The 13,128-nt window shown below is 42.6% G+C and overlaps 1 protein-coding gene across 1 annotated transcript in view; it reads right to left on the reverse strand.

Annotated features, from left to right (window-relative positions):
• CCDC178 (coiled-coil domain containing 178) overlaps positions 1-13,128 on the reverse strand; it is a 348,866-nt gene that overhangs the window by 269,706 nt on the left and 66,032 nt on the right. The window contains exon 9 of the mRNA XM_090039907.1: positions 10,670-10,823. Within this exon, the coding sequence (XP_089896033.1) occupies positions 10,670-10,823 (154 nt within the window). The remainder of the gene's footprint in view (positions 1-10,669; positions 10,824-13,128) is intronic.

Here is a 13,128-nt window from a genome sequence, read left to right on the forward strand (position 1 = left end):
AGCCATACAAATGACCAGAAGAGGCAGCATGTTACTTCTACATGGCTCTGCCACATCTGTACAGATTGGGTGCTATTGTGGGGCTTTTTCAAGACTTCTACCTAACAGCTGATTGACTCAGCTTTAGCTAAAAACACCAAAAATACCAGCTGATGCACTCAATCATTCCAGTAAAATGCTGTTTTTTTTGTTTTTAACATTCATAAGCATGGGTCTATGGGTGCTGACAATCCACTAATTTCTTTTGGTGGGTGCTTGAACCGTGGAGCACCCATGGAGTCATTGCCTATGCAGCACCTCACATCAAGTCTCCAAAAATGGACAGAGGAAAAGCTTAGGAAGCAGGAAGGAAAGAACTGAAATTAGATGAGCTAGTGCTTGCCGACAATGTCCAGTGCCCATAGGTGAACAGAGTCCAGACTTTCTAAAAAATGGTTACTAAAGTTGATGGAGATCCTTGAAACAGTATGTCAAACTTTTGACCCTGGCATCAAACCTGCACTTGGTGGAAAGTGCAGATTTGCAGAGGAAAAGAGAGGGGGTCATCACCATGGAATGCCTGCCTCTCTCTCAGCATCTCCAAGGCAGGTAACAGTACTGATTAGATGAACACTCCTTAAAGAAAGTCTGTAGTCTTACCAGCTTCATACCTGGGGCTAAGACAAATCAACCCAAAGAATACAGCATCATTTGAAATAGTCCAAAAAAATAAGAAAGTCTCATTTGTTTTTGAATTAGTCAATTCATTTCCTTCAAAGGGAAGGTTCTCAACTATGGTTTGTACAACACTGGACTCCCCTGAGGATTGAAACTAAAGAGATCTTTCTCATTGCCCCAGATGTGACTATAGTATGCACTACTGTATCAGACACGTATAGAGCAGCTGAATGGATGTGATCATTATCAATTGATCGTAGGCCATGGGAGCTTTTAGTTCTTATTAAGGTTGCTGAGCTGGCTTTAGAAATGCAGATAAATCACACTTAGATAAGACCACCTGATGGTCAGCCATGCACATTTGGATACTAACAGATAACAGACTTTACAACACTGCGTGTCTTTTCCCTGGATGTAGACTTGCAGGCTCTTCCTGCTTCACCTCCACTAGACAACAGCTACTACAAATGATCCTAGTACAGGTAGGAATAAGAACACAAATCCTTTTGAAGGAATTCAGTACCTTCTGCCAGCTTGTTTCTATGTAGTCAGCTGCCAGGGCTACGGGACCAGGGTTCACAGCCCCCTGCCTCTGGCAAGAGGTGGTGGCTGTTGCAGTGGTGCAGAGACTGCCTTCCCCCTCCCCCTGCCTGCTGCAGGAAGGGGAAGGAAGACCAGCTCCCCACTGCTGCATGCACTCAGATGAGGCAGGGGGGACCTGTGACCCCATGATCTGTGCGTGGGGCAGAGGTGGGGGCATGTGTGAGCTTGGGCTCCTGCCCTGCTGCCCCCCAACCTCCCCAAGGGCCTCCAGAGCCCGGTAGGTGTGACCTGGCACTGCAGGGAACCACAGGGCCATGCAGGGAAGCTACCTGCTGCCGTGAGCTGCGCACTGTCTGGGCAATGCACCCCCTGTGTGCATGCTGCATGTACAAGGGGCACCTCGCTAAGGCAATGCAGCACTCGCAGTATGCAGCAGCTTTCCTCCATGGCCCCGCTCTGTCCATGGCTCCCCCTTGCCTTCAGAAGTGCACAGCATTGGGAGCTGGCCCCTTACCCTTCACCCCCTAGATGAGCTACCTGCAGCCCTGTTCTGCTCCATGCGGGGTCCCTGCAGCTGTGCATTGGAGCCCCGGGCCCCAAGCCCCGATGATCACAGCCCCAACTGCAGCCCCACTTGCAGCTCCAGCCCTGCCCAACTCCCTACCTCCCTATGGAGGCCTCAACCACAGCTCCCCTTACCTGCAGGTTGCCTGACCACCCTGCATGGCCACCCTCCTCCTGCTCCCTCCCAGGCCCTTGCAGGCTGGAACTCTGCCAGCCTGCAGAGAGCTCTTTGCAAAACTGCAAAATCTACAGGTTTCCCCGCTAAAATGAGAAATCTGCATGTGTCTCTGGTAAAGTGGAAAATCTGTGTTTTTTTTCCCTGTGTTCCATGGAAAACAGAAAACCCAGATCCCTGGTCTTCACAAAAAAAAGGTGACTACATACTTAGCTACATTTATTATAGTTACGGGCATCCTTTCTGGCAGATGTGACAGAGCACTTCTGGTGTCTGTCACTTTAAGAGCCTGAAGAGTCAACTGGCAGGTATGGCCCAGCTCTGATGAGCAGCCATTTTAAGATCCAGGCCAGCAAAGCCTGAGGCGGCACTCTCCTGCCTGGCACTGAGGAAACAACATCTCCTGGTAGAGCTGCTGTTCCAGTAACACCAGAAGATAAGGGCAAAAGCTGATCGGGATGGTCAGGAGGCTGTTGGTCCTGGACATGATGTAAAAGTACACCCTGCCAGGGACGGGTGGCCTGGTGGGGCTGTTTGTGGCAGAACAGCCCCCCAGAAATGCCAGGCCAGTTACCACCCCAGTGGAAGGCAAGCAGGGGTGCCTAAACCCCACCCCCACCTTCGGATGGTTCATTTAACATTGGAGGCAGTTGGGGCCAGGCATGGCTGTAGCCACCTGACCCTGTGCGGGGTGCAAGACCCCAAGGAGTGAGAGTGGTGGGCCAGACACACTGGTGAGTGTGTGTTTGACCCCAGGTCCCAAAGTAGGGGGGGAGTATATAGTGGAGGCAGAGGTGTAGGGCGGGGCACCTAATGGCCCTACACCATAGTGGCACTTGGGAAGCCTGGAGAACCTACTAAAGGGCATGGAGCCTTGTGAGGAGGCAAGGAGCCCAATGAGAGAGGCCAGAGTTAGGAGCCAGGATATGGTCATATGTGAATGCTGAGAGGGGTGAGTAGTGGGGCCCTGTTAACAGGTGGGCCTGAAATGAGGTCATGTGAGGAAAGGGTGCAAAGTGGGTCCCGGTGAGCAGGGGGCTCGAGGGCATGCCCTGCTAACATGGGGACCAGCTTAGGTCCAAGTAAGCATTCAGGCACCTGAGGCCACAAGTAGGTCAGAGACCAATTGGATGGGGCAGCTGAGGAAGTGCCATGGATAAACAGAGTGAGTCAAGAGCCCCTAATTCAGAGAAGCTGGGAGAGGACCCTGGTGAGGGACTACAGGCAGAGTCACTCCAGTGTTCTGCTAACTCCCCCAATGCTCACTTGGATGAGAGTTGTGGGAGAGGCCCAAGAGGCCGCATGTTTGCTGGCCAGAGAGCACAGGGAAATAAGCCCCAGGACCCTCTGGGCAAGGGCAGGGTGAGTGTGGCCCCCGGAAAAGGAAGGGCAGTATGAGAGAGACCACATGAGAGATGGTGGAGTGAGAGAGGCCTCAGTAATAGGGCAGAAAGCAAGAGTCCTAACACTGGGATGAGTTGAGCCTGGCCTCATGCTGCTCAGCTGCTAGGAACATCTACAAGGCTTGGAATGCAGTATAGGGGTGGTTGGAGCTGCATACATAGGCCCAGGAGAAAAGGGTATATGAAGGGTAGCCTCCCACCTAATTAAGACCTTAATTTTTGAGTCACAAGGCATGGCAGGTGAGAAAAGCAGGCAGCGTGCCCAGAGGCAGGTGGGAGACTAGCACTGTGGCTAAGCAGGGAGTTCCCACTTTGCCACAGCAGTTATACCACAAATTAGCCCCATACTATTCCCCAGTGCCACTCTGATCCCCTTTCTCTGCCTGATCTGCTGCTCTGCCTATCTGCCACTGTGCTGCCTGTCCCCTCCCTGATCTGCTGCCGACCACTCAAAGGTTGCCTGTGCCATTTGTGGCACACTTGCCGCAGGTTAGCCACCCTTGATCTACTGTAACAAGGAAGAAGGAGTTCAGGCCAGACTAGAGAATAAACATATTAAAGAACAGCAGATGTGCTGTATGTGTTCAAGTCAGCAGAGCATGGCAAAATTAGGAACATAGGGCTGTAAGAAAGTAGTACAGAAAAAAAATTCATAAAATCATCTACTCCAGCACCCTGCTCATAGTAGGATTATCCCTAACTAAACCATTCTAGCTTTCTTACCTCCTGAGCACTGGGGGAAGAGAATGGTCAATGTTAATCCCTTCAGTGGGCAAAGCAATAACACTCTAAACTGCCCATTGGTGAATTGCATCAAAACTGTCACTTAAATCCACAAACAATGTTCTGGAATACACAGCAGAACTTTCCAGAGAGTCCTTCATTGTCCACCCTCCCATGGCTCCCCTTTACAGCACAACTCATAACTACAAATAGTTGAGAGGCTGAAAGTTACAAGAAGGTTCCTAAAAATCAAAACAATGAATACTTGGAATGATCTTCCAAACAAAGTACTTGATGCAATAAATTAAAACTGCTTCAAGATGGAGCTCACCAAGTTTATGGAAGGTGCAGTATAATAAGGGTAGTCTTGGATCAGCAGATACGATATATGAATTCAAGTATTTGATATTCCTGTAAAGAGGTTGAAAAAAACTTGATCTTCATTCAAGAGGGGTTCTCAGGGCCCACAGAGTGTTCAACCTAGTGGCTAGAGCTGGGGGTGTTACCAGAGTCCACAGTCAGAGGCAAGCCAAAGTCAAACTAGTGCTCATGTGCTGAGCCAGATGGGTTACCAGAAGCAGAGGTGAGGAGGCAAGCCAAAGTCAAACCAGTGTTCTGAAGTGCAGAGACTAGGTACATGGGCAGGAATGCAGGACCAGGCACCAGGGAAGTCACACAGGTGACAGCTATGTACAGACTGAGGCCAGTTTGAGCACCAGGGGCCAGGTGCTGCAAGAGCTCCTTAAAAGCAACCTTGGAACCAATCAGCAGGCTCAGTGTCAGCTGTCCTCCTTAAGAGGGATGAGTGTTGCTGACCTAGCTGACCAGCTGCAGCGCAGAGGCCTAACAGGGGTCTAATAACCCCAACCTTCAAGGCTTCTACTAGGCACCAATAAAGTCCAGGAAGAATTTGTCCTCCCATTTAACCTATATTTTAACCTAACAACCCCCCTGTCACTGTAGAAACTAGGCACTGACAGTACATTTGTCTCCCCTCTTCTTTGCTGTGGCATGCTGTAGAGTGCTTTGTGGCTATGATGCATAAGAAGAGTCAGACGGAATGATCTTGCATACACTTTGGACAAACAGGTGATTGAACAAATGGAATGCAGAAGTGCCTGTGCCTATCCCATGAGGTGCATCTCAACTTTTCCATGGGTCTCAGTTCTCTTACAAGCAAACAGCATGCTCCTAGCATTATATAAATGGGACTTGGGTAAGGGCAATTGCTCTCTCCCGCCACAACTTGTTCTTCTATATAACTTGGGAGGAAGATCTTAATCCTTGTGCATGTTGTCCTTAATCCAACCCTGGTGCCCTCTTCTGGGGCTCCGCCTTCCCTGTACCCTGCCTTACACCAACCTTCAAGATCTTAAATATATGTTGCAGGGCACACAGACTATGCTTTCCTATAGTGCCTTCTGAGGTAGGTAATATAGATAAAGCAAAACAATACAAAACTCGAAGATCATTCCAGGGCTTAGTCCCTTCTCAGTCCTCTATCCTGGACTTTAGGATCTGTAGTCAGAATCGTCCACTGTGAGCCACTCTCGACCCCACTGTACTCAGAATTGTTCTCTGTCTTCTCTTTCAGGTCCCGTGTCTTTGGTCAGGTCCCAATCATTTGTCCCCGACTGCCAGAACAAACCTACAGGTAAGTTGTTTGGTTCCTCCGAGCCACCTCGGTGAGTTTGCTACTAGCAGGCTGCTTTCGACCATTCACCCCTCCCAGGGCTTCCAAACCACACTTTTTGTCCTCTCATCTCCTCAGGTTGGGCTGTTTTTAACTTGGGCGCAGGGTTCCTGCTCTTTAAACACTGGTGGCACATGCTGGGGTTTCCTTGGCGCTTGTCCTGTCACTCAGCCCCATTTTTTGTCGCTACTTCACCACCTTATGCTGACTCAGCATGTAAGGTGCTTCTCGTGTTTTCTCCACACCATCATGGGAAACTTGACTCTTCAAGGAACAGTGCTAAATGAAGATCTTACAAGTTCAAGCTGCACTATAATGAGTATGTAATACTCTGAGCTTTCTCTCTAGAAACACAGGTTTCTTCTGTATCTGTACCAAACATCTCTCTTTACTTTATTTCTGGGCCCTAATGACCTAACCTTTCTTTTGTTTACAAGTCAACAATATGAATACTTTCTATTTTCAATATTTCATTTCCCCCGTCCCCCAATTTGACAGAGATGGCAATAAGTAAAAAATACATGCAGGTACCTTAGCATGCAGTTCCATCTCTATTCAAAAGAAGGATTTATTTATGTCACACACATCGTTAATAGTACTCTTTGCTAAGTTATACATAGTATAATTATCATTCTGAGTGAAACAATATTTTGGTTCAATAAGCAAGTAATAAATGCAGTTATTTTAGTTTTTCCAAAATTTGTTCCCCCTAAGAAAAAAACTATTTGTTCATGGAATTCCTTGCCAGGAATTTTACTTCCCTAGTTCTGAAGTAGGTATAAAGTAGCTGAAATTATACGTTAACAAAACACTAGGGCAGACGCATAAAATCATTCATTGGCAAAGTAAATTAATCTTTATATTTGGGTCTGGAAAGCGTTTATGAAATTGTGCTATTTTCTACTATATAGCACAGAAACATTTCCCAGGAATGGCTTGCAAACAACTGTCTTCAAGAGCTGACTAGGAAGGACTAACAAAAGCTCTCTTTCATGTCCTCATTCAATAATGGCTCTGCTTCACTATCATCACTGGAAGACAAAAATGAATTGTTTCTAAATTAAAACTTTTGATGATATTTGGTAGCATTGGACATTTGAGCCACTGGAAGAACAGAAGCTAGTGGTGGAAATAAGGTTAAATGGCCTCTCTGAATAAGTTTATCTCTAAGATGCTACCCTGTTCTATCTGCTTCCTAAGGTCAAATGGCTTCTGCAAAGAAGGAAAATAGGCTGAAAACAGTCTTGGCAAGATTTGGGAAAAACCATTCTGGCCTTAAGTCAGACTTGTAAATATGTTCAACAATCACAACTAAGGTGAGGAAGTGTCCTGTTCTATATATGATGCCCACTCTTCTGTGCAATATCTAAACCTACCTGTACAGCCACTGCTAACAGGAGAGCAGGGAGCTTTTATTGTTTGCCACTGTAAGAGGTATCTTGTTCCTATCCATTGCACAGCAGAGAATTCTGGAAACAGTATAATGAGTGAATGGGACTTAAGTTTCAAAAGCAACCACAATTCAGGTCTCTGCTTCCATTAGCCAAAAGGAAAAAGGGAAATTAGCAGAAAACAACTCAGATGGCCAACCATATCATCTATGAATACCCTTACAGCCCTCCTTCAGGTGCCCAAGGTCTCATTGACATTGACCATTCTACCTGTTGCTGGTTTTCTAGCCCTCATGCTTCCAAAATGTGTGGTGACACTTGCTTCATCATCATCAGGAAACAGAAGAATAAAGGACAGGTTATCAGCTTGGGTTTCTTGGTGGACTCAGGCACAGGGATGCCTACTTTGTAAACCCCAAATAGCCTTAAGCATAGAGATCAGAACTGAGACATTCAGCTCAGCCAAGATGGGGAAAGTTCTGGACATGTATAATAGTAGGAATTTTGGATGCTTATTTGCTGGAAAAAATTAAGCATCTAAAATTTCTCAAGCACACACATGGTTAGATAGGGGTTTTGTGGATTACTTACTTAGATTTAGGTGCCTGAATTCTGCCTATATTGTGCTTCAAGCACCTACGTCTCTTCAGATCTATCCCTAAATTTTTTGTTTAGTGTTTGCTTTCAGTGTGTCGTTTTTTAAAAAAAATTACTTACAAATAGGGTACTCTAATGTAATTGTTTTCTTGCACTGTCCTCATTTACATTCTTCCTAATAAGAGTCCTCTACGCTTATCTTTTTCTTAAAATGGTGCCTAAGGCTAATGAAGTACTATTACTTACTGTAATCATCTTTCTCAGTCGCTGATTCCTGCACATATGCTATCTTATTCATTTAAACCTCTGTTACATGACATGATGGCACAGTGAAGACATTCCCCAAATTAAACAGGAAAATTGCTGTTTCTTTATTAAGTTTCATTTTTGGGGGGCAAGAAAGACTAGCTATAGCTCCATAAAATCTGGATCTATACTATACTTTTTTTTGCTTGTGTTCTGTTTTCTTCTGCAGATCTCCCCTATGCCTTCTATAGATTATAGTCATTGAGTTTTGCAGTTCTTTCCAGAATCATCTTTCTTGATCATAGCGCTAAGGCTTTCCTCCAGACTTCTCCTTCACTTAATTAGAAGGTTGAAAACTAAAGAATTACCTTCCTATTAGTTAGAGCCCAGGGCCAGAAGATACCATATGAAGTGTGCCCAGATACAAACGTTAATTTAAAAGCTAATAGCCAGCTCAGTACCATCTTTTATTCTGCTGTTACTGAAGTCTAATCAGAAAGGGCCAATGGTTATTTCATCTACCCTCTTAAGTGGTAACTTTAAGCCGTAATAATGGGCACATTTTTTAAAGTCCATTTTTATTTATAAAGTAAATCCCTCCAGAATGAAGTGGTCTAACTTCTCTTTTACTGAATTGGAATTAGTTGAAAGTATGGCTGCTTTCCAAAAAATTCTATCATTCAGATTTTTTTACCCTGACTTAGGCATATATTTCTGATAACTAATTGCATATAATCATAAATAGTATCCTTAGCATATGTAGAAAGTTATTTTCTGCTCTTCAAATTTAATTTTCTTCAGGATAACTAAATGAAATGCATATTAAATAGTTTACCCTATAAATTACTAAAAGATTATATTCAAAACTGGAAGCCTACTGAGATGAAACCATTGATTAGTGCAGTATTTTGTTAATAACCTACTGATATGCCAATTTAAAATCACAATTATTAAAACATAAGTAATATATAAAACATTACTATAAATGAAAGCTTCATATATTTATAACATTTTAAAATAACCTTTCAATAAATAATTTATCTACTACAAAGAAAATGTCATGTTTACCTCTGATTGTGAACTGAGTTTGACAGTTACTGACAAATATTTCTATTTATTTTTAATTGGCACTTTATTCCCTATGAATCTTAAAAACAAAATCCCTTCACTTTTTTCCTACCTCTAGCACTACCCCACCGTACTTTAAAAAAATAGTGAGCCAATCACCTGAACCTAAAGACATGATTTAGGTGCCTAACTGTAAAACTGAATTTTAGTGAATGCCACTCCCGGAGTTTGGCACCTACAGGTAGGTGTGGCAATGCTGAGCAACATCACACCTAACCCTTTTCTGCATCACACTCTTAGTTGCTGCAAGGTAGTATACAGCAAACCAACAAGATGCAGCCTAAAAGAAAGTGCAATAAACATGATTTTTACACCTGCACAATACGGTGATGATAGAATTATAACAATACCACTCCAATTTTAACCCTGTTTCATTGGCGTCACAATTAGGATGATAGAGGAACTTGTATAGTTACAGGACTATAAAAGCAGTTAGCTTGTAATAAGCATATGTACTTCCAAGAAGCAGCTCCCCTATATTTTTAAGGCAGGCAAAATGTACACTCACCCACACCCTCATTTTCCAATTACATGAATATCTTGAAAATGCAGGTTTTGGTGGGGGGTTGTTTAAAAGCCTCTAAATATCAGAGCTATAAGTCCAGCATGTCATCACATAAGAAAATATAATTTGCCATTTTAGTTTCTTCTAAAAAAAGTGTACAGCTATGCTCCTAGTATACAGCTAATCAAATTAGCCACATTGAGGTCTTCAGGATGGATGAGCCAAAGATCAATGCACATAATTTCTTCAAATGGCTCCCCATGTGGAGATGTATGTAGCTCAGAGAAGACTATAATCACAATGTTTTTATAGATGTTACACAATATATTTATTTAAGTAGTTCTGGATTCTGGAAGAAATAGTTCCACCCTTGCCCTTGAATATGAATTAGGTAACAAATACATTTTTTTGCTCCCTTCTCTTTTTATTCTCTATGATAAAATAATTAAATAGGTGACCTTTATATTGGTAAATTTTATAATCTTTTATAGTGTACTATACCAGTACATTTTAAGTCGAATGTGATCAAGATTTTTAATTGTTAGCTTATCAGCATAAGAATTTACAGCTTAGATTTTAAAAGATTCCAAAACTATAGTAAATCAACTATATAAGGCAGAAAACAAAAATAAAGATAAATGTTGCAGTAAAACAAAAATCACTCTAGAAGTATAATACTTGTAATTTAAACTTTGAATGTTCCAGACCCTAGACTACACTTATGCAGCCCCACAGAAAGTTTAAAGTTTGGCAGTACTTGGTGGGAGTGTAGTTAAGTGCAAGAATGCAGAGGTAACTTGAAGAACTATCAGTCTCTGTATTATTACTTTTCATAAACAGTGTTACAAACTGTAGTTACTATAATATATTCAAAAGTTCCATACAATTATTATAGTATCTCAAACATTCTTGGTTCACTGCAAAATCAATATTTTCATTTCAGATTGCAGAAGAATCTAACTTTTGAACATACAAAATATTCTTCTTTTTTTTTCAGTAAAGGAAAATCAATTACTTGTTTGTTTATAAATATTCAAAACTCACTTTACTGTTCCAAGATTTTGTGTCCTCCTGGATCACTATTTTTTGCTTCACCAACTCTTCAAGGTGTTTTTTATCTTTTATAATCTTCTCCTCTGTGTCTTTTAACTTCATACAGTATTCAGTCCAAAGAGATTCAGAGCGTTTTAACTCACTCCTAATGGAAACACAAGTGTAAGATTATCCAGCTAGGTAGAAATGTTCCAAGGTAGTTCGTTACCATAAAGGTATATAAAGCAGATTTAAATCAGTAAAGAATTATTGCGATTCTGTTAGGTAAACTGCTTGAACATTTATATACTAATGGATTTCAGACCATCTAATCCTGGAAAGATTAGCTTGATTCTAGTCAGAATACAATCTCATCTGCTGAGGTACTCAAATATTGCTACTGAAGACCACACAAAATAGACAGATAAGTATTATATCACTTATCTTGAGGTAGCATCTATACCAGATTTTGCACCACAGTGCTAGTCATGGTATAAACAAGATAAATGATAGCCACTGCTCCAAAAAGCATCTTCTAGAATAGAATAGTCTTTCTACATAAATTATTTAACAATGACATCTACCTCACCAAAGTCACCATTTATTTCAAACCAGAAGATAAATCCATCCCATAATAGCACAGGTAAGTTTTTAATAAAAGAAGTATGATAATATGCCCTTGGGGTATGACAACCACATTGGACCCTCTGTCCCATCAGCCACAGTACGTCTAATAAATTTCAAGACTACAGGAACAGTAATGAATTAAATCACTGAATTAATTTAGGTAAGTTGTTTCGGTATATCAGCAGTTTGCTCAAACTATTGCTACCAATCCTCCCTGCATCCTGGTTTCCCCCCAGTACCAATATTGGTCAGGATGATGAAGAAAATGTAAGCATTTAGCTCAACTTGAATCTTTCTGAAACCTTGCACAGAAGTTGTAAGATCACAGGATCATAGGACTAGAAGGGAACTCATGAGGTCATCTAGTCAAGATGGTTACTCAGTACAGAATTATCCCTAAACCATCTCAATCAAGTGTCTGTTTACCCTACTCTGGAAAACTCCCAGGGATTAGTAATGCACAACCTCACTAAGTATCCTGCTACAATGTTTAACCACCCCCTCACAGTGAGAAAATTCCTCCTAATCTTCAACCTCAATTTCCACTGCTGCAGTCTGCAGTCACTGCCACAGTCCTGTCCCCTACAACCTTCACATATTAGAAGACTACTAAATCCCAACTCACTCTTCTCTTCCCTAAACAAAATAGTCCTAGTTCTATCAACCTTTTCTCATAAGTAATGTTGGCAACACCTCTAATCATTTTGGTCACTCTGGTAGATTCCAAGTATGAGGCCCAAAAATGGACACAGTACTCCAGATGAGGCCTCACCAGTGACCAATAAAGGGAAGAATTACTTCCCTTTGCAAGTGGCATTCCTGTTAATGCAAGGTATGCCATCAGGTTTTGGGTTTTTTACAACCAGTTCACATTATTAGCTCATATTCAGCTTCTAAAAATACTGCAACCCCCAGTACTACAGTCTAGCCAATCACTCCCTAGTCTGTACTCATTTATGCAATTATTCCGCCCTAACTGCAGGACTTTGTACTTGTGTGCTTGTTGAATTATGTCTGACTGATTTTGGGCCATTACTCCAGGTTATACAGGTCATTCTGGGTCCCAGCCCAAACCCTCCAAAGTATCTGCAACTCCAGCTAATTTGCTATCACCTGCAAATTTGCTAAGCACATGCTCAATCTGATCATTCAAATTATTAATGAAGATGTTAAAGAATACCAGACCCAAGATGAGACTCCCTGGGGAACCACACTTGATACATTCTCCTAACTGGTCACTGAACCATTGATGACTACTTGTTGAGTACAATGACACAACAACTTGTACATCTATCTTACAGTACTTTCATTTAGTCTGTATTTCCTTAGATTATTAATGAGAATGTCATAGGAAACTGTCAAAAGCCTTTAAATCAAGGTATATCAAATGTACAGCTCTTCTCCTATCCACAGAACCAGTTACGTTATCATAGCTGGAACTCACGTTGGTCAGGCATGACTTGTTCTTGGCAAATCCATGATGGCTAGCAGAATTGCCAACTCTCATGATTTTTGGTGTTGTTCTTAAAGTCTAAACTTCAGGAATGTGAAAAACTTAGCTCTTTCATACACACATGTCAATTGCCCATCAAGAATGACAGGGGAGGGGCAGTGACGGAGTGGTACCACCCAATGCCCCATGCTGCTGTTGCTCTGCCTCTGGCCCTGTGGCTCCACTCCCCCGCACCAGTCATTCCTGATGGGCAACTGGCTAGTCTTTAATATATGCTGAGCATGTTCAATGGTATGGAATTTTGCTGTTCTCCATGCCCTGCCCCCTGTTCCCCTCTGCCTCCAAGGAGCAGGGTCATGGAGGGGAGCAAGGCCAGCATTGCTGGCCTCAC

The sequence above is a fragment of the Crocodylus siamensis genome, chromosome 3 (genome assembly GCF_052110815.1).
Source record: "Crocodylus siamensis isolate JL-2025a chromosome 3, ASM5211081v1, whole genome shotgun sequence".
Taxonomy (NCBI): domain Eukaryota; kingdom Metazoa; phylum Chordata; order Crocodylia; family Crocodylidae; genus Crocodylus; species Crocodylus siamensis.